This window comes from Schistocerca gregaria, chromosome 11, assembly GCF_023897955.1.
Source record: "Schistocerca gregaria isolate iqSchGreg1 chromosome 11, iqSchGreg1.2, whole genome shotgun sequence".
Lineage (NCBI taxonomy): Eukaryota > Metazoa > Arthropoda > Insecta > Orthoptera > Acrididae > Schistocerca > Schistocerca gregaria.
This window is the reverse complement of record NC_064930.1, coordinates 121,557,606-121,580,646: the sequence shown is the minus strand read 5'-3', so window position 1 is coordinate 121,580,646 and position 23,041 is coordinate 121,557,606. Positions and strand designations below refer to the sequence as shown.

The following is a 23,041-nucleotide window of genomic DNA, read 5'->3' as shown; positions in this document are numbered from 1 at the left end:
ATTTTTTTGTTTTAAATACTAGGCTGTGTGGAATTGTGTAAATTGACTTTTATTTCAATAAAATATACTGTTAAAGTTTAACCACATTTCATTTACAACCTTGTCCTCCATTTACAGATTCATAGCTTTGTGTGTTCTCATAAATACGAAAGCATTTCTTTTGGTTATTATACAGGCTGTTTGAAAAAGAACTCCCTAGTTTCTAGAATAAATTTAATGGGGAAATAAATGAAAAATTACATCAATGAGTACATATCATGAAAGACAATTCCTTCAAGTTTTGTTTCAAGACTTGTTTGTAGACTTCAACTTCGAATCCATTTGTTGCCCTGAATACGGCAAGACGATGTTCTATTTCTCACCATGTATTCACCAACATTTCATCATTTCTTATTTCGCCCCAAAGTCCAGTGGGGTTAAGTCTGTGCTTTGTGGTGGCCAAGGCATTGGGCCAGCCCTTCCTATCCACCTTCCTGGAAAGCGAGTCCCAAGAGCCGCACACGCATGTTTACTGTAATGAGGTGGGGCGCCATCTTGTTGGAAAAACACAAGCCCCTTTTCCGACTCAATATCATCCATTTGGGGAAAGACGTACTCTGTCAACATGCCACAGCAAACGTCCCTGTTTATTGTTTTTTTCCACAAAACAGAAATGACCAATCACACGATCTTCCATCAAACTACAGCAGACATCACCTTTGGGAGGGTCACATTGATGCTGAATAACTTCATTTCGATGCTCTTTGTTTTTTTTAGAGGGGACAGTAGATGCTGGACACGATTTGTGACAAACAGCCACATTGAGGAACAAACAACAATGTCAGTGTCTTACGATTAACAGCTACTGCACAATTATCATCAAAAATCGATAATATCGATCAAGTAACAAGTTTAACTGATATACCAGACAAAGTTAATAAATCCCTGTTATTAATCAACAAACAAAGATGAAAATTCTATAAAATTTTAATGGAGTATGAAGTGGTGTATTCGGTTGTCCAAGTAACATTAGTGATTATATCTGTAAGTTCAAAACGAACGATGACACTTCATTCTTTTGCAAACCATATCCAATACCAGTGAGCTTGAAGGAAGCAGTTCGGGATGAGATTAACAAAATGATTGATAATAATATTATGGAATGAAGTAATGAATAACGTTCTGGTTGTAGTGAAGAAAGCTACAGTTGGGGTACGATTAGTCTTAGAGGCTCGTACATTGAGTTGACATACAGAGACGGAGACAGATCGACTATAGCACAAGGGACTTGACTGCGGGATATTAGCATATAAAAATACATCCAGTGTGTGTGTGCGTGGGCGCGCACGAGTATATACCTATCCTTTTTCCCCCCCTAAGGTAAGTTTTTCCGCTCCCGGGATTGGAATGACTCCTTACCCTCTCCCTTAAAACCCACATCCTTTCATATTTCCTTTTCCTTCCCTCTTTCATGACGAAGCAGCCGCCGGTTGCGAAAGCTCGAAATTCTGTGTGTGTTTGTGTGTTTTATTTATTGTGCCTATCTATCGGCACTTTCCCGCTTGGTAAGTCTTGGAATCTTTGTTTTTAATATACAACACACACCCATCCATCATGGATGGATGTGTGTGCGCACGCGAGTATATACCTATCCTTTTTTCGCCCTAAGGTAAGTCTTTCTGCTCCCGGGATTGGAATGACTCCTTACCCTCTCCCTTAAAACCCACATCCTTTCATCTTTCCTTCTCATTCCCTCTTTCCTGACGAAGCAACCGCCGGTTGCGAAAGCTCGAAATTTTGTGTGTTTTTATATTGAAATGATAAGATATTGTTTTTAATGGAATATCTTATCATTTCAATGTATTGCCATTTGGACTTAATATCTCTGTGTCCATATTTATATGTGCGTTAGATGAAGCAACAGGGAGACTCTTCTTGAAGAATTTGATAATATAAGTAGACGGCATCTTAATAATATCAGCTTCTTGGGAGGTACATTGTCTAACTTTGTGCAAGACACTGAAAAAATTTAAAGAAAAAGATATTATGGTGAAGCTGTCTAATGTTTTTTTGCACACCAAAAACTTAAGTTCTTAGGTCATATTACAGGGGTAAAGGGAATTAGACCGGACCCAGAATGCAAAAAAGCTATCAAAGAATGCCCTGCGCCCCAAAAATGTAAGACAATTAAAAGGAATTATAGGTATGGCTGGATACTATCGACGGTACGTACGAGAGAGAGAGAGAGAGAGAGAGAGAGAGTTAAATGACTTGAGAATTTTACGTTTAATAAGAAAGAGAGTACCATGGACTTGGGATCAAGGTGCAAATGGTGCGTTTGAAAACATTAAAAGAGCACTTCCTGAGTCACCCATATTACATCATCCAGTTATGGGCGAACCATTTAAATTTTCAACAGATGCATCTGATTACGATGTCGCTGCTGAACTTTTCAAAGGACAATGGGATCCAAGTAATTTAGAACACAGAACCATATATTTTGATAGCTCTAGCCTAAATAAGCATGAACTAAATTACACAGCTATCAAAAAGGAACTATTGGCGAATGTGTGGAGTATTCAAAAGTTTCAAACACTAGTATGGGGATCAGAAATCCATATTTATACAGTCATCGAGCTTTATCCTTTCTAATGAGTACTCAATTACTACACAGTAGGTTGACACGATCGATGCTTTTGCTATAGGAATACGATTATAAGATACAATATGCAAAATGTTCTGAAAATATTGTACCTGATGCTTTATCGAGGCTACCCATACAAATGGAAGAATTGAAATGTACTGAAGGGCCAGGTGTGGTTTTTGCCATATATTTTATGTCAGCAGAATATCCGAACATCACGGTAAAGGAAATGGCTCAAAGAATAACAGGAAATGTCATCACGATCCTTATTTCACAGAAATATTTTATTTGTGTATCCAGAAATGGTTACCTCCAAGTCAATTAGGAAAATGGAAAATTATAGATCATAACTTGTCTAAGAGACAGTGTAACATCACAGCGATGACGCCCATGCATACGAAAAGTAATGGAAGACGAACTTGTATGGCACGTTCACACGGAATAGGGACACGTCTGAATAAAAAAAATGTAACTCCCATATGAATAAATTTTATTATTCCAAGAAACTAGGTCATAAAATAACATCTTTGATTAGAACCTGTGAAACTTGCCAGAAAGTAAAAGAGAATAATACTCATGTGAAATACAAAATATATCCTATTATTCCCAAGTTATTACATGACCTCACAGCAACAGATTTTTTTGGACCAATTCCACAAGGAAAGGGGAGTAGTATCATATATTTTGGTTATCATAGAATGCTAGTCAAAATATGTTAAATTATATCCTATTAAAAGAGCAAATACGTAGACAGTTATACATTGTTTACAACAATACTTTCAAGAAGTAAGTAAAACAAAATGGTTTCCTATGTATAATGGACCACATTTTGAGAGTAGCGAATTCAGATAATTCCTAGCATGGAAAAATACTCAACAAATGTTAATATCCAATTATAACCTGTCATCAAATCCTTGTAAATGAGTAATGAATGAAATTGGAAAATTATGTCGTACTTACTGCCATGGAAAACATACTTTGTGGGTAACAAAAATTAAGGACTTTGAACTTATCCTAAATGAATTACCCCATTTATCAAATGGGTTGGCACCTTCAGAAGTTATAGGCAAACCTTTTATAGCAGAACCTCTAAGTGTTTCAAATGGCTCGAACAACCTAGTGTCAATTACGAAGTAAATCAGGAAATAGTTTCTAAGAATTTAATTGAAAAGGCACTACAAAGAGTGCGTAAACATAACAAACAGGCTGTGGAAACTCAGTACCATGTCAATGACCTGGTTCTCATAAAACATCATCTTCACAGCTCTACTCTGAAGAAAGAGACTGATAAAGTTTTTCCAAAAATATGACAGACTGTACCGGGTACAAAAAGTGGTCCATCCTAAGACGTTATTTTTAGTAGATCCCACTATTGGACTAGAGAAGGGGTAATACAATGTAAAGGATGTAAATCTGAGTTAACGGGCGGAGTAACGACCGACGGATCCTGAGATGTTTTGTGTTTTTTTCCAAAATAGTTTTTCTGCACCAAATTCCTTTAAAATCCGTAACTATTCTCTAATATTATTGCTTAGAAAACCGGATACGATTATAAAATAGAGAACAACTTAAGAGAATCGCAGAAAAAAGGGGATATTCAGAAGAAATAAACTGAATAGAGTATTATATTTGTGGAAAATATAATACGATGTGACTAGCTGAACAACTGTTATACCATAGTGTATACATTTTCTATTTTGTATAGAGTATTTTATACCTTTTACGAGATGTGATATAGATGAGTGGGTTTGTATACATTTTGAAATGGGTGGGCATTGTAGCTAAAAACATGATATACAAGAACAGATAAATCATGACTAACACAAAAACACATACCTTTCAAACAACCTTCACAAACAAGTGTGCCTGATTTTTCATCACTTGCCATTTCCATAGAGTTGCTAGGATTTCCTTCGGGGACCTCAAAGGGTGAAAGTGGGACAAGTCTGTTCTGTAGGGGATGATTTAACACCTGATTTCTTCTGGTGTCTCATTCAATTACCTGAGGGATAGGGATCCTCGGCAAGGGAGGTTGGAAGGGTCTCTTGTCTTTAGGGGTATCTTATTTTTCTTCTTCGATCCTAACAACCACATCTATTTTTTCTTTTCTTACTTCTGATTTGAGGATCTGTCTATTTTTTCCCTCTTTTCATATCCACAAACTTCTATTGCTGAAGTCCTTCCTTATTTCCATGTTTACTAGAAACGTTAATCTTATCTTTAGATAAGAAGTCCGAAAAATCAGACTACACAAAAACGCATCCGCATATACACAAATATACAATTCTACATTAACATTAAATTACATAAAACAAAGCCTGTCACGATGTGAGAACCACCAGGTGTTGTAGGGGAAAAACGTGTGTACATATGGAAATTTGCACCAATATATAGGAAGCTAAGACGGTTCTACATTGAATGTACATTAGAAGAGGTACACATTAACAAAGAACAGTGGCAGTTCTAAATTTCTATAACAGTAGGCAAAATGAACTCATGTGCAAGGAGAGAAAAAAAGCATATATAACGTAGTAATGAGTAATGGATGAATAAGAACGAGGCGTGAGCAAAGAAAGAAAACAAAATTAAGATAGAAATTAGCCATGTTGATCATTGAGAAATGTCAGTGCAATAAGTAGTCTGATGAATTAGATGATAGTGGGACATAAATAGTATATGTAGACGTAGTATCTATTGAAAATATATGAGTTGATACCTATAGGACTCGATGGTGTAAATGATACATTAAAGAATGAATGCGAAGTTTAAAATAGATTTATATCTTTACCAGAAGATACTTAATTATGGTATACATAGAAATGTATACTAGGGTAATAAACCGTGAGGCCTACTCAAAGGATAAGGGGGGCGTATACCTGGCATTCACCAAGTATAAAGGACAGGCATACCTACGTGGAGATAGGATGATCTGTGGCCTCAAAAATAGGGATGTTTTGTAAGGGGCGTACCCTACCAGAATGGAGGGAAGTGCTCTCTTAAGGTCAACCCCCAAGCAAGGAATAAGTGCTGATCCTAGGACAAGGGGACAGCATCGTGAGAAAAGTCACAAATTTTATAGGGATTATTCTGGGAAGTGTAAATTCTATGAATGACTATCATTATTAGGTTTTGTGGAAACAAATGAGTGTCAAAAGAGAACTTTCATTTATTTATTTTTTTTTTAAAAAAAAAGGTCCCCACAATTCCTAAATATTAGTAACGCCGACTAAAACTATGAGTAAATGCTCATATCTTAATATCAAACTAAAATAAGAGTAAAAAACAATAAGCGAAAGATTGTTCAGGAGAGGACAGAATTGTTATTGAAAGGAAAGATATGTATATAAATATATGTAAGACGTGTACTGTTAAGATATGAAATGTTGTTATGAGTGATACTATTTGCATAATGATTATGTCTAAAATATCGCGTGTTTGATCTAAGGGGTGGGGGGGGGGGGGGGGGGGAGATATGTGGTGATTTGAGAATTTCTATGGAAATTCTAGAACCACTCAGCCTTCTACTGTCTTGAACACATGATATTCTGGATATGAGTGTGGGATTGTAGAATCCTACCTACTGCGTGTCACATGTCTGTGCATGCAGGTTTAAAATCAGTCGCGGGAAGAAAGTAGAAGTGGCGGACGAACGGCAACGGCAAGTACCTGTCAGGAAATCCATAGATGTTTTAGTGAGTGTGCAAGGAAGAACCGTGGAGTTTATATGCAGCTCTGAGCTTTGTGTGTCATTGGCTATTGTTATTAAAACAAAGATCGTTGAAACAGAACTCTTGCTATGGGCAAGACATTTGTTCTGACTCATGTTAAGAAAAGTTATGGTATCTAAGCCAACTTTCTTTTAACTGTAACTCAATTTGTTTCTGACATTCGGCTGCACAAGATACTTTTAGGAAGTTACATATTTATGTAGAAAGTGAGAGTTTTATTGTGTATGGAGGTTAAATGCATCATTAATTGACGAAAAGTAAAGTTTGTATGTCTACTTATTTCATAAGTAGAAAGAGTCTAAAAATTCCTGTCCCTACCGTTATTCTATGGCTATCCAGTTGAGAAGAGTGGCTGCAAATTCCAAGTAAGTCACCTTCTAAAGATGTGAAAGGTGGTTTGGGGGAATAAACCGAAATAAACCCAGATTCACACTCACACTAAGTGTGACACAGAGTCAACATGGGTTTAGGAAACATCGTTCCTGAGGGCTACTGACAAGGTATTTCAGATCGATTCCATATTCCTGGATTTCCGGAAGGCTTTTGACACTGTACCACACAATCGGCTCTTATTGAAATTGCGTGGTTATGGAATATCGTCTCGGTTATGTGACTGGATTTGCAATTTCCTGTCAGAGAGGTCACTGTTCGTAGTAATTGACAGAAAGTCATCGAGCAAAACAGAAGTGATTTCACGCGTTCCCCAAGGTAGAGTTATAGGTCCTTTGCTGTTCCTTATCTGTATAAACGATTTGGAAGACAATCTGGGCACCCGTCTTCGGTTGTTTGCAGGTGACACTGTTGTTTATTGACTAATAAAGTCATCAGAATATCAAAACAAACTGCAAAACAATTAAGAAAAAATATCTGAATGTTGCGAAAAGTGGCAGTTGACCCTAGGTTACACAGTAAATCAGTCTAATCTAAAAGCCGTAAATTCAACTAAATACCTCGGTATTACAATTACAAACAACTTAAATTGGAAGGAACACAGAAAATGTTGGGAAGGCTAACCAAAGACTGCATTTCATTGACAGGACACTTAGAAAATTTAACAGACCTACTAATTAAACTGCCTACACTATGCTTGTCCGTCCTCTTTTAGAATACTGCAGCACAGTGTGTTATCCTTACCAGATAGGACTGACGGAGTACATCGAAATAGTTCAAAGAAAGGCAGCACATTTTGTATTATCGTGAAACATGGGAGGGAGCGTCACAGAAATGATACAGGATTTTGGCTGGAAATCATTAAAAGAAAGGCGTTTTTCATTGCGACGGAATCTTCTCACGAAATTCCAAGTAGTAACGTTCTCCTCCGAATGCGAAAATACTTTGTTGACAGCGGCCTACATAGGACGGAACGATCATTATGATAAAATAAGGGAAATCACAGCTCGTACGAAAAGATATAGGCACTCATTCTTTCCGCGTGCTATACGAGATTGGAATAATAGATAATTGTGCAGGTGGTTCGATGAACCCTCTGCCAGGCACTTAAATGTGATTTGCAGAGTATCCACGTAGATTTAGATGTAAAATTAGAACGTTAGAATAGAGTGTCTTTACTTGCTATAGAGAAGGAACTTATACTTTGCAGTCGTGCTTTGGGATGTTGTGGACTCCAGAGAAGGAGTCTGATGATAGTGGTCAAACCCCAGAAAGAAGTTATAACACGTGATCTCTTACTATCCGTCATTCAGAACATTACATCTCGACGGCTACGACCAAGTTGTAAATGAGCGATATGTTCACTCGAGTTCATGAAAAATGTTAAGGAGCCGCAGGTAGGCACAACAATTTGTGAAAATCTTTTTGTTGTGCCTAGCTGCGACTCAGCATCTCCACTATTTGGTGAGTAGAAACTTTACTTTTCATAATTGTTACACAGAGAAGAGTTCTTTAAAGAGTGGTTATGCAATTTCTTAGCTAGCTGCTATAGAATATGAGCTTCCTTACTGCACTTGACCCCCCACAGATGGAGAAGTTCCACAGTAAAATTAGTGGCACTACATACCAGGACTACTGCATCGAGGGGGGAAAAAAAAAAAAAAAAAAAAAAAAAAAAAAAAAAAAAAAAAAAAAAAAAAAAAGAGAGACCGTCAGAAGATATTCGAGGCAACTGATATTATGAACAGCATCGGGGTGACAGGTCACTTCATGAGGTAGGAACACTCAACATTGCAAATACAAACCTGAGCCTCAGCAACAACAACTTCACGAGTTAGAAATCTTTGAACACGGTTGAAGTACAGAACCACTAACTATGGTATATTCGGCAACATTCCCGAAACATCAAAGAATATCTAAGAATTGTGTTGTTAAGTGTCAAGGCTGAATGGATATGAATATTAGATGCATAAGTACTCTGACGGTGAATGAGGCCAAACCAGAACAGTGAAGTGGTACTCACACCAATACACACTAAGAACTACAGAAGTGCCCCACAGGAAACTAATGTTTTCAGATTGCCCACTACACCACTGTCAGTAGCGAGGATGAAGACATCATGTTGTTGCAATGGACAATTGCATGATAGTGAATAATACATTAAACCTAATTGCCTTGTCAGTTGATGCAATGTGACAGACATCAACATTATTTTAATTGTAAAGCTGTGATTCACAATACTGTCCTACAACAGGGTACAGCTTTCAGAATAACAATATTTTAAGGAAAAAGTGGCCAGGTCCTAATAAATTTAAGACACCTGAAAACATGGCCACTGTGAGGGCAAACGCCATAAACCTGAGACGATCCACACATCAATATGCACACCGTCTACCAATGAGGCATTATTTGTCATTTCACATATGAAATGTGACATGAAGTCTTAAGTAACCACATAAATACAACAGAAGGTGTTATGTTGAATTTCGTTTATTTTACTCTGAGCTGTAATTTTCAGAAACTGTAGCATATACTTCAAAATTTTGGATTTTGTATAAATAAAACTTTTCTCTTAAATATCAACATACTATTGAACATATGAAATGTGTGCGAATCCCACATGCCAGCTTGCACCGACAGCTATACGTAAGGCCCGAGTCATTCGGACAAGACAAACAAAACATTAAATGTCATACTAAAATGTGAACTACTATTAAATTAGTAACACAGCTGGAATTTTCATTCAGCCTACCTGTAAAAGCACCTTTTGGGACCTTGTAGCAATTCTGTGCCGCAGCCACAACATTTCCAGGCAGCTTCTGGTTCACGTAGTCCAGATATATAGCTGGCACGCCAACTATTATCTCTGCAACAGTAAATTAATGGGTATCAGCAACACAGGATGGATGTGGTAATGAAGTATGTCAAACAGCATGACCTCATTCCAAAAATCTATCGTGCAAAATCCAACTTGCATTTTTCTCACATGACATTAAGAACACCTCGACTCAAGGCACCTTAAGGTAGATGAAGTATTTGTTTACTTCATAAAAGCATTTCACTGATTACCACACCTAGACTTATTGCTAAATGTAACATCATATATGTATCATGTGAAACTTGTGACCAAACTGAGGATTTCTTGGTAGGATTATGTTGCATGTTCTCACATGGAGAGTCATCAACTGATGGAGAAGTAACTTTAGGTGTGCCCAGGAAAGTATGTTGGGACTCTTGCTGTTCATGTAGTACATTAATGACGTTGCAGATTATTCGTAAATGATGCAGTTACCGGTAATAACATACTGTCTGGCAAATGCTGCACAACAATATAACCACATCTTGATATCAAACTGGTTCAAAGATTGGCAATTTGCTTTAACTGCTGACAAATATAAAGTTTTGCAATTTACAAAACTGCATACAATATCAATGATTCACAATCGGTATCAGCCAACCGATTCAAATACCTGGGTGGTGTAAAAATCTGTAGGAATATGAAATGGAATTATGACTTAGGCTCTGACATACGTATAGCAGGTGGCAGACTGTTTCATTGGTAGAATGCTGGGGAAATGTAGTGAGCCTACAAAGCAGATCACTTCCAATACGCTTGAGTGACTGATCCTAGAATACTGACCGAGTGTGATGGAACTTACACCGAATAACTAACAGGAGATATAAAATGTCTGCAGAGATGGGCAGCACGAATGGTCACAGGCTTGTCTGACCTGAGAGAGTGTCACAGAAATGCTGAAGAAACTTAACTGCCACACAGGATGATAGAGACAAAATCTGAAGAAAGCCTACTCACCAAGTTTCATTTGAAGAAGCAACTTTGCGCGATGACTCTAGAAATCCACTAAAATCCATTATGTATCATTCTTGTAGGGTACCCAAGGAGAAGAGTAATTACAGTGTACACAGAAGCATTTAAACAGTCGTTCTTCCCACACTCCGTACATGAATGGAATGGGAAGAAGGTTTAATAACTGATAAAATGGGAAGCACCCTCTGCCAATCACTCCATAGTGGTTTTCACATTATGAATGTAGATGCAGGTGTGAAGTCCCGTGCACCATCAAGTGTATGTTTCCTACACTGAAGAATTTACCACTGTTTACCACAATGTATGCAAATAATACTAATTTTTCATCATTACTTTGGACTAACAGTGTATATTATCAACTGATGGAAAGTTCACCTCAATATGTGTAGGGGAAGAAAGGATAGATATCATACACTGGTCATGTACACAATTCTTAATAAGCACTCAGACGCACTGTACAAATAACTTCCCAACTTAATCTTTGTACAACTGAAAAGATGAATGAAATAAGTTTTAATGTTGAAATAGGTTGTAATGTCAGTGGTGTTGAGAAACTGCCGAAACTGTTAAAACCAAACAAAGCTCCAAGGACCCAATATAATCCCTGTCAGATTCTATATTGAATTAGCATTGATCTAGCCCCTTTTCTAACTGTAATCTGTCTTAGATCTCTTCAACAAAAAACCGTGCTCAATTCTTGGAAAAAAGCACATGTCACACCTGTCTACAAGAAGGGTAGTAGAAGTTATCCACAAAACTACCATCCAATATCCTTGACATCGTTTCATTGTAGAACCTTAGAACATATTCTGAGCTCAAACACAATGATATATCTCAAACAGACTGAACTCCTAAAAGGCTTCCAACGTGGGTTCTGAAAACACTGATCATGCGAAACCCCACTTGCAATTTTCAACACGACTTACTGAAAGCTTTGGATCAAGGCAACTAGGTGGATGCAGTATTTCTATATTTCCTAAGGGCATTTGACTTAGTACCACATCTACACTTACTGTCAAGTTTGATAAAAGTATGTATGGGACAGGTCTTCCATCTAGGTCTATTACAGGGATATGAGCCATTAGGTAAGGGGTTGGGAGCATGGGTTGTATAGGGATGGATGAGTATATTGTGGAGGTTCGGTGGATGGCAGAATACCACTGCGGGAAGGATAGTGGGCAGGACAATTCTCATTTCAGGGCACATCGGGCACGCGCGCAAAACACACACACACACACACACACACACACACACACACACACACACACACACACACACACACACACACACACACACGAGCACACACACACACACACGAGCACAGTCTCTGGCAGCTGAAGCCACACTACAAGCAGCAGCAGCAGCAGTGCATGATGGGAGAGACAACTGGGTGGGGCTAAGGAGGAGGCTGTGTCAGGGAGGGGGAGGGATAGTAGGGTAGGGGTGGGGGATGGTGAGTGCTGCTGGGGAGTGTGCAGGGAGAGGGCAGAACAGCTAGGTGCAGTCGGGAGCTTAGATGGAGAGTGGGGGAAGGTGGAAAAAGGATAGAACTAAAAAGTACATAGGTGGAATAGAGGCCTGTGCAGTGCTGCAATGGGAACAGGGATGGGACTGATGGGTAAGGTTGGGGCCAGGATGGTTATGTGAACACAGGATATATTGGAGGGAGAGTCCCCGCATGTGCAATTCAGAAACACTGGTGTTGGCGGGAAGAATCCAGATGCAGGGTGTATACATGAACAAAGGAGGGGGGGGGGGGGGGAATCCCGGATTTTTCCCAGATTTCCCGGTTGAAAATAGACTTTCTCCCAGGTGAAAATACATTTTTTCCGTGTTAAGTGACAGTATACTTTTCCTTGGCAATGTAAAAGTTATCCATCCTTAGAATGTTTATGGTTTTCTACACAGACGTAGGAATTTGCCGACACTTTAGAAAACTAAACCCAGGGGGGGAAAAAACATGTTTTGGAAAGATCTTTGATGTGCAGCAACATGTACGCTGCATTTTTTCATGTTACGGAGGTATAAATTCGAATACCACCAAACACTGCACGTTACTTTCAGAAGCAATGAAATCGAGATTGCGACGCGCTTTTGTAACTCAGTCATAGCTCACGTCACGTGATCTCGCTAGCTGATGACAGCATAGGCCACGTGATGTAGTCAACCAATGGCAAGAAAACTTAAGTACTGTGAACACACAAAAAAGAAAAGTTAATGGTTTAAATTAATATACATAGTGTTGATACAAGAAGAACAAAGCTTTCACAAATAATATTGGTCTTTAAGATTGATAAGTTGCAAGAGAAGCTAAGTTTCCACATATAATGGTGATCTTTTTGCGGGTGTTGCACTTTAATGTACATCGCATAAATGTGCTAGTAAAATTTTTAATAACGACGTAAATGTCTGATCTTCTGGGCTGGAAATTCGTCTAGATGATCATCCTCAAAGAGTTGATTTTTAAATGAGAGTATAACACTCTGATTTAAGAAATTCAGAGTACATTCTCGCACATAGTTCATCTTGTGTAAAAGGAAATTTACTTTGAAAGTAGCACTTTCCAAACCACCATTCGCAATATTTTCCCGTGACCTGTTAGAAATTGGTTCGTTTCAGCAGTTGCCAGAGAGAGCCAGATAACAGGCGTCACTGCGCCTGCGCAGCTACAATGACGCAGGAAGCCCGCATGTTCGTACGTGTAAAATATTAAAAAATCTTGCATTATGTCATAAAAGAAACAAGACATCAAAGGACACTTCAAGAGCATCGGAATTTTGTGAACCATACTGAAATGCATAATTCGGCTTAAAGTGCAGAATAGTATGTCCAGATTTGGATGTAAATTTTCTTGACTACCAGTCATCTCATGTTTGGTTCTTTATTATGGCATAATGCCATATAAGCTAGAAGATGGAAAACTTGCACTTGAAATGCAGTGAACAGTTGAAACTAGCCAACAGTGTGAAATTGAACACTTTGTTTCAAATAAATTGACTGCCTCAGTGCAAAAGATTAATAAAAGCCAAATCTCTTTAGCAAACCGACAAAAATTGTTCTGCAAGGCGATTAGTGCTTGACTGTCAGAAAGATGAAAATAAAACCCGAAACTAACAACATATTTTAACCTTCCTTAATTAGGTGAACGTTTTTTAATTCATTTGGTAGCTCCCGGCCACAGAAATCTGTTTTGTTTTCATTTAATGTGAGAGCAACAAACGAAGAGGAAACTGCAAAATCACTAAACATTAACACAGGTCACGTGGAGACTACCCACCTCCCCACTACAACTCAGACTGCTCTGTGCATCAGCCCTGCATCTACGATATTTCCGAACCGGAGCAATTTAGGTAGTGGCACCCAGCCACACATCTGTAGCCAGAAGTGGAACAAGGTACTACTAATACGCGACTCAACTGCGCATGCGCAAGAGCCTATCCACAACTGCTCAAATGAATCTAATGTAATCAGTTGTCACATCACGCTCATCAGAGGCAATTTGTTGTTGGGAATCACTGCATATTCTACCTAAAGCCTTTGACACACTTTGGTTGGCAGACACTTGTATGAGCACTGTGTTTTGTTGTTGTATGCAGCGCATTTCCTTTGCGACTTAAGTTTTATTTTAGTATTTTTTTTTCTCTCGTGCATGGTTTGTTGCTGCAGTATTATTCTGCAGAAGCGGGATGCAGTAATATCCCGCATTAGAGTATTGATTCTTACCAGACAAAATCACAACAATTTAACTGGTAACTAAAACAATGAAAAATTCCCGGGATTTTCCTGGTTTTCTCCCAGATGAAAAAATTCCTGGGTTTTTCCCAGATCTCCCAGGTCATATACACCCTGATATGGCACAAGCTGTGAAGCAGTCATTGAAATGAAGAATGCCGTGTTTGGCGGAGTACTCAGTAACAGGGTGGTCCAGTTGTCTCTTGGCCACAATTCGTCTGTGGCCATTCATGCGGACAGGCAGCTTGTTGGTTGTCATGCCCACATAAAATGCAGCATAGTGGTTGCAGCTTAGCTTGCACATCACATGACTGGTTTCACATGTAGCCTTGCCTTTGATGAGATAAGTGATGTTTATGACCAGACTGGAGTAAGTGGTGATGAAAGGATGTATGGGACATGTCTTGCATCTAGGTCTATAACAGGGATATGAGCCATTAGGTAAGGGGTTGGGAGCATAGGTTGTATAGGGGGGAGGGGGGGGTGAGTATATTGTGGATGTTCGGTGGACGGCAGAATACCATTATGTGAGGGGTGGGAAGGATAGTGGGCAGGCCAATTCAATTTCAGGGCATAACAAGAGGTAGTCAAAACACTGGCGGAGAATGTAATTCAGTTGCTCCAGTCCTGAGTGGTACTGGGTTACGAGGGGAACGCTCCTCTGAGGGCGACAGTAAGACTTTGGGAGGTGAGGGGGTGATTAAAGGCGGAAGAAAGGTCCAAACTACGAGGTCATCGGTCACTTGTTCCTAATAAAACAATGCCACAGGTGTGAGAATAAAACGGACAAAAAATATAACAAAACGAAAAGAAAGGAATAGCCACGAGAACAAAGGGAAGGCAATGAAAACTGAAATGAACAAAAGAGGACAAGAAAACAACAGAGATGCTAGAAACAGAAGAGAGTAAAACATGAAAGCAGATTACAGTGGCTGGCCAACCATGAGAATAAAAAGGGAAAACCAGCCACTCTGCAACACATTAAAACCTCCACCCTAAAAGCACTGGGGTGGAGGACACAGAGGGACAAAGGACATGCGCTAAAACTTACATAGATGTATAAAACCCACCCTCACGGATAAACCATAAAACTAAAGCTGCTGTGGAGGCATTGTCACCCAACATCGAAGGCAGGGTGCTGGGAAAGTTAAAAGTCTGCCGCAGAACGGCTAAAAGTGGGCAGTCAGCAAGAGGTGTGCGACTGTCATTTGGGAGCCACAGCGACACTGAGGTGGGTCCTCGCAACGCAGCAGGTAACCTCGCATTAGCCACATATGGCCAATGCGAAGCCAGCAGAGGACAACTGATTCCCTGCAAGAGGCCGGCATGGAAGACTTCCACACATTCACAGTCTCCTTAATGACACGCAGTTTGTTGTGCGTGCTGCTATGGCATTCCATCTCCAAAAGCCAGAAAACCCTGTGGTGTAAGACAGAACGCACATCAGCTTCACAGATGCCTATCTCCAGAACCAATTTCCGCGTCGCCTGTTTGGCCAGTCTGTCGGCAAGCTTGTTGCCGGGGATTCCGACGTGTCCTGCGGCCCATACAAACGCCAAGGCATAGATGGACTCTTGAATGTACGCTACCAGAGTGTGGCGAGGGTAGCACTGGTTGATAGCTTGTAGGCTACTCAATGAGTCAGTACATAGGAGAAATGACTCACCAGGGCATGAGTGGATGTACTTAAAAGCACGAGATATGGCTGCCAGATCTGCAGTGAAAACACTGCAGCCAACTGGCAAGAAGTGTTGCTCAATATGTCCTCCACGAACATACGTGAAGCCTACGTGACCATCATCCATTGAGCCGTCACTGTAAACTGCTTCAGAGCTCCGAAACACGTCAAGAATCTAGAGGAAGTGACAGTGGAGAGCGGCAGGGTTAACGGAGTCCTTAGGGCCATGCAAAAGGTCCAGACGAAGCTGCAGCAGAGGCGTACACCATGGAGGTGTACGTGAACAGCTCGCAAGTAGAGGTGGTAAAGGAAAGGACACCAATTCGGGAAGAAGAAACCACACGCGAACCGCAATCGTTAGTCCCGATCTGGGCTGCCGATGCAGGAGATGGACTGCCGTGGGCGGGAAAAGGAGATGCTAATACGGATGCTCAGGGAAACTGCAAATGAGTGCTGCGTAACTGGGGAGCAGCTGCACACGTATGATCTGCAGTGGAGGGGCACCAGCCTCCACCAGTACGTCGGTTACTGGACTCGTCCTAAAAGCTGCTATCGCCAATCAAACCCCACAGTGTTGCACAGGGTCAAGTAAGTGCAATACTGAAGGCACTGCTGAACCATAAACCACACTCAGTCAATTCAGGATTGGACAAGGGCTCTGTAGAGCCGCAGCAGTGTACAGCAATCTGCACCCCAACTGGCATTGCTCAGGCAACGGAAGGCATTGAAGTTCTGCTGCTTAAGCTGACGAAGATGAGGGTGCCAAGTCAATCGAGCGTCGAAAACCAGTCCTAGGAATTGATATGTTTCCACTACAGTGAGTGGATCATCATTAAGGTAAAGTGCAGGTTCCAGATGAACGGTACAACGCCGACACACGACTTTGCGACTGAAAACTGGAAGCCGTGGGCTAGAGCCCATGACTGCGCCTTGTGGATGGCTCCCTGGAGGCGCCACTCAGCAACAACAGTACTGGAGCAGAAGTACAAAATGTAGAAGTCTGCTGAGTACAGAGAAGGTGAAACTGATGGACCGACAGCTGCTGCTAGACCGCTAATGGCCACTAAAAATAGAGACACACTCAATACAGAGCAGTGCGGGATTCCATTGTCCTGGATATGGATGGAACTATGGGAGTCACCAACCTGGACATGCAAAGTACAGAGCGACAGTAAGTTTTTGGATAAAAATCAGGAGTGGTCCCCATAGACCCCAACCATACAGTGTGGCAAGGATATTATGTCGCCAAGTCATGTTGTATGCTTTACGTAAGTCAAGAAAGACGGCAATCGGGTGTTGCCGTCTGGAAAAGGCTGTTCGGATGGCAGACTAAGGACACCAGATTATCAGTGGTACAGTGACTCTGGCGGAAGCTGCCCTGACATGGAGCCAGCAAACCACGTGACTCCATGACCCAACCCAACCACCGACATACCATATGTTCCAGCAGTTTACAAAGAACATTATTGAGGCTGATGGGCCAATAGCTATCCACATCAAGCGAATTTTACCAGGTTTGAGCACCAGAATGATGGTGCTCTCTTGCCATTGCATGGAAAGATGTCATCGCACCAGAGTCTGTTGAAGATGATAAGATGTCGTTTGTACTCTGATGAGAGATGTTTAATCATCTGGCTGTGGATGCGATCAGGCACAGCTGTGTCGGGGCAATGTGCAAGGGAACTGAGGAACTCCCACTCTGTAAATGGGGCGTTATAGGATTCATTGTAGCATGTAGTGAATAAGAAGACATTCCCTTCCAGCCGCCGTTTGAGCGTGTCAATGGCTGTGGGGTAATTCTGTGACTTAGAGGCTCAAGCAAAGTGCTCGGCAATCGCGTTACCGTCAGTACATAACTCGCCATTTAGGGCAACACCGGGGACAGCCGTTGCGACCTGGTACCCAAAAAGATGTTTAATCTTTGCTCAGACTTGGGAAGGTGACGTGTGACACCCAATGGTGGAGTCTTATCTCTCCCAACATTCCTCCTTCCATTGTTTGATAAGGTAGCAAACACGGGCACGGAGCCGTTTAAAGGCTATGAGGTACTCCAGGGAAGGATGCTGCTTATGCCACTGTGGAGCTCACTAACGCTCCTCGATTGCTTCAGCGACTTCCGGCGACCACCAAGGGACTGCCTTACGCATCAGGTACCCAAAAGAGCAAGGGTTCGCATTTTCTCCTGCAGAAACAACTGTGCTATTCACCTGCTCAACCATCACATCGATGTTACTGTGTGGGGGAGATTTAGCAGTGACAACAGAGGTGAAAATTCCCCAGTCCACCTTGTTCAAGGCCCCTCTGGGCAAGAGTCTGTGTGCCTGATGCTGGGGCAGTGACAGGAAGATGGGGAAGTGTTACATTGTTGATTTTCTTTATTTAAACTTAAGACTTATCGCCTGAATATGTTTTTTATATCTCATTTTATCTTTTTCTACTATAGTGTTATAAATCCCATGTATTGACTTGTTCCATGACCATGGAGACTTATCCTTAATTTGGTCCCACAGAACAATAAATAAATAAATAAATAAAAGTGGTCACAACCACACAGGCTGTCATGTGCTCTCCAGTGGACAGATGGGAGACGTCCTGGGCTGAAAATTGATAAATCAATGGCCAAGTAACTACCATGAGCCACACTGAAATGTGTGTCAGCCCCAGTATTTAACAGGCAGAAGTCGAATTGTGGCAGTAAATTTTCGACATCTCCCACTAGGGGTTATGGGCATTAAAATCTAATTAGTAAAGGTTTATGGAGCTGCTCAATAAGTGCAGCTAATACATTCATCTGGAGGAAGATATAGATTGCACACAGTTACTTCCTGTGTCGTCCTTGTTCTGACAGCCACAGCTTCAAGAGGAGTTTGAAGAGGCACATTTTCATTACAGACCGAGTTTGGGACATAAAAGCAAACTCCACCTGACATTCGATTATAGTCGCTACGGTTCCTGTAATATCCCTTAAAGCCGCGGAGGGCAGGCACATTGCTGGAACCAGATTTCCTGGAAGGCAATGCAGATAGCAGGTGTAAAGCTTAAGAGTTGCCATAGCTCAGCCAGACGGTGGAAAAAACTGCCTCAATTCCAGTGGAGGACGACGTCATCGTGAGACTGGGAAGGCATGGAACATTCAATGAGGCAGTTTACACCTCAGTCACCTGATGCCACCGATTTATTGCCTGAGCAGTCTGTATCCATTGTGTCTGATGGTCTGGCGAGATCTAAGTACTCAGCAGACGCCAAAATCTCCACCCCATTCCCAGCCACAGAGCTTGTAGGTAGTGGTGGTGTGGGCGCCACCGCAATTTCCTTGGTATTAGAGGTTTTCTTTTTAGATTTCTCTCGCTGCTCCTTGGGTTTCCCTGTGTGGGATGACTTCACTGGCTCCATCTCCGGGACTGAGGATTAGCACGAAGCCCTCCGACCAGCTACTTTTGCGCTCTTCCGCGACTGGTGGGTGTTGTCTTTCCCACTAGAAGAAACCTGGGAAATGAGTGACCCAATGGAACCTTCCTAGCAATAGAAGCTGTAGAAAACTTATGCTTCTCTGGCTTAGAAGTGGGGATGGATGTCCCCGATGGTTGAGGGTGGTGTTGCTCCCGAAGTAGGTAGTACAGGAGCAACAAGCAGGGAAATGCCCCCCATCATCAAGAGGGCAGGTGTAGTCTTCCAGCTCTGAGAGGAGACCTGGATTGGCAGAGCTGATGCTGCCAGAACTGTTGTAGTGGCAGCATAAGATGATGTCAGACGCACAGGATGCAGGCGTTCAAATTTTCTCTTAGCCTATGTGTAGGTCAGTCGGTCCTGGGTCTTTTACTCCATGGGACATAAAAGCAAACTCCACCTGACATCACTCCAGTAGACCATCACCTCGACCTTCTCAGGCAATGCATCACCCTCAAAGGCCAAGATGAAGGCACCGGTGGCAACCTGATTAGCCTTCAGACCCCGGTGGACACTAATGTAATTAGCTGTCGGGGATAAAGTTTATCTCATGCGAAAAGTACGATGCCCACAGTAAAAAGTTAAGGCAATTTCATTATGTTGCCAGAAAATGTGTTTAATTTATTTAATTATGAATATTTTCTTTTATGATAAATAATGGATTCGTTTGAGATGTTAAATGCTGTATATTTATATGTATCTTTGGAGTTTGATAAGGTCAGTAGACCAAAGAATCTAGAATGCAGGAATGTCTGCAACTTCCAGGCACATGTTGGCTTGACCGCCACTGCTTTGTCTGTATTGGAAGGAGATGGACGTGTTTATATCACAAATGCGGTATAGAGCATTTAGAGTATCAATGTTCATAGTGAAAATGGTGTACTTACTAACAAAAGGTACGAATAAATATAATTTTTAGCTGAAAGTATTTCAGATCCGGTAGTGTTTATTCCAAACAGGAAGAAAACCCAGGCCATGCTTGTTGGAATGATTATTTTGCAGACAAAACTTTGAGAACCCATAGACAAACGAGATCTGCAGTGTGTAATCTTTCAGCAGCTACTAAAAAAAATAAGTCTTGTTGAAATTGTGCTGGAACTACTCATATTATTCTCATTCAAGGAACACATGGTGAGAGTGCGGTCCTACCACAATATACCACGTAAGATTCCACAATTTTTCAGTTAGCTAAGAAACGATATAGGTAACAACCAGTACAACACACCAGACGAAATGTACAGCTCGCTCCTCTAAATTGGCACGCAGCTCATCATCAGACTGCAAAAGAAGGTCTCTGCGAAATATGATACCCTGGACCATATTTAAGCTCTTATGGGGCGTGATGGTTACAGAAACATCCCCAGCTCGTCACACGCGAGTAACTCCCATGACTGGGCAGAGGATGCTGTTTTGATCAAGACTGACCCAGATCTCAATTTGGACAAGACCTTCACCTCCCCGAACTTGTACTCTAAGTGATCAACAAAAACTGAAGCTTCTTCATCATCATGAAAGCTTCCCCATCAGCTCTCTAAGCATACAAAGTACCGGGGCGAATAAGATCCGCTGCCATCCTTAGCCTGATGTTCCTCCCACGGTGTGGCCAGAGAGGTGAACAATCTGGGGTGTACTTCTGTGCTTTGAATTGAGCTCGTGATTGCTTAGAGACTACTGGTGTTTCACCACCAGCAAGAAATGATGGACTATGCATCATCTTGTGTCACCCACCCTGATGCCACCCACTCCTACCAGGGGGCCTCCCCACGGGCACTACCCAGCCACAGCAAAGGCCGCCTGGCAGGATGGCCATTGACGGGAGTCCCGATGCCACAGGAGGATGGGCATCTACCCCTCAGCATATGGGTAGAGTTAATGGCGCAGGCATCAGCACAGCAATCCCCGTGTGGTCAGGAGGCTACAACCAACAGGGTACATGGCGGCACCACCACAATGGACTGGCTACTGTGCTGGATATCAGGTGCAAATAAGTCCATGGTCACCGTCAACGCAGAAATCGACACTGCATGAGAATGGGCAGGACTGCAATGTGATGGCGAGAAAGTGGGCTAAAGATCTCAATGCACAATGGATATGATGTACCTTGTATGACACCCTTCTCCAATTGGCTTGCGCTTCGGAAAAATTTTGAAGAATGGAGGTCAAACCCTACAGGGGGACCATCACATAAAAGCCGAAACGTGTGAAACTTAGTCTCCTCGTACAACAGGCAGGAATACCTCGGGCCTATTCTAACCCCCAGACCCGCAGGGGATCTGTTGAGGTTCTGGAGGAATGTGGATAGGATGTCCTCACCCCCAACCCAGATTGCAAAGATGTCATCAACGAATCAAAATTGGTGACAGGTTGAGGATTCTGGGTGTTTAGGAAGGATTCCTCTAGATGGCCCATCAATAGGTTGGCCACAGGTGAAGAATAAAGTGGGCATTACTCTTGTCAACAGCTATAGCTGAATTAACAGAACAAGCCTGTCTTTAAGCAAGACACACAGGGTACACTATTGACATCTGCATTGCCGTACAGATATTTGAGTCCAATACCGACACACAATTAATGGGTAGTAGTGTTGGGTGTGCATTGTAGCTGTTAGTTGTGTCTTGTCTGTAAGCTGAGTGCACTAAGAATGCTTACAATTGCAGACAGAGCATTCTTAGTGGAAGAGGTTTTCTGTACAGAAGGAAACTCCACGGAGCATGTGAGGTGGCAATTTAAATTGCATTTTCCAGCTTTCAGGGGTCCACAATGTAACACTGTACATGATTTAATTAACAAATTCTAAGCAACAGGTTCAGTTCATGATTTAGCACAAAGTGTGCCACACGTAAGAATGCCTGTATAGACAATATTATTGTGAATTTCCATAGGGAGGATTTTACAGTTAGACTTGCATGAAGTGGACTTGCAGATCATAAGCCACTACTCCTTACACTCTGTAAGAGGCAGCCAGTTAAAACTGAAGAATCTAAAGTAGAAGTGGTACGAAGGCAGAAGGAAGAGTACATAAATATGTTTGTTGATAGATTAGGAAGTGTAGATTGGGACTTTACATATAATTATCAATCTGGAAAAAAGGAAGCTGAAATTAGCTTTGGTAACTTCTTTAAAAAGTACACAGATTTGTGGTATTCCTGCTCACCAGTAAATAAAATTAGATATCCAAATGAAATGAAAAAGAGAAGTCTGAACTGGTTCACACAAGAGCTAGTAGAAATTAGAGGAAACTTGCATATGCTGTACCAGATGCATAAACAAGCCTCTGACCAAGGGGCAGAACAGAGTGTGAACAGTCATAGGTCATATCTGAAATGCAAAAAATACTATAAAGCTAAACTACTTCTGGCAAAAAAGCAAGCAGCGGAGAACTACATAGAAGAGCTCCCAATAAATGCAAGGCAGCCTGGCAAATAATAAAACAAGAGAATACAACGAAACACAAAGAAACAGCTCTGCTCGATCCTGAAGAATTAAATGAGTATTTTTTAAACTCAGTTAAAAAAATAAGTAACAGTATCAAAGCAACAAATTCATCTGCAATGAACCTTGTTGGAACACCACTGCCTGTTAACATGGCATTTCAATGGAGGGCTGTCACACCT

General features: G+C 41.4%; 1 protein-coding gene across 1 annotated transcript in view; it reads right to left on the bottom strand.

Annotated features, from left to right (window-relative positions):
* The window catches only part of LOC126295304 (triosephosphate isomerase B-like), a 42,290-nt gene that overhangs the window by 17,009 nt on the left and 2,240 nt on the right, over positions 1 to 23,041 (bottom strand). Inside the window, exon 2 of the mRNA XM_049987746.1 lies at positions 9,494 to 9,607. Coding sequence (XP_049843703.1) covers positions 9,494 to 9,607 — 114 coding nt within the window. The remainder of the gene's footprint in view (positions 1 to 9,493; positions 9,608 to 23,041) is intronic.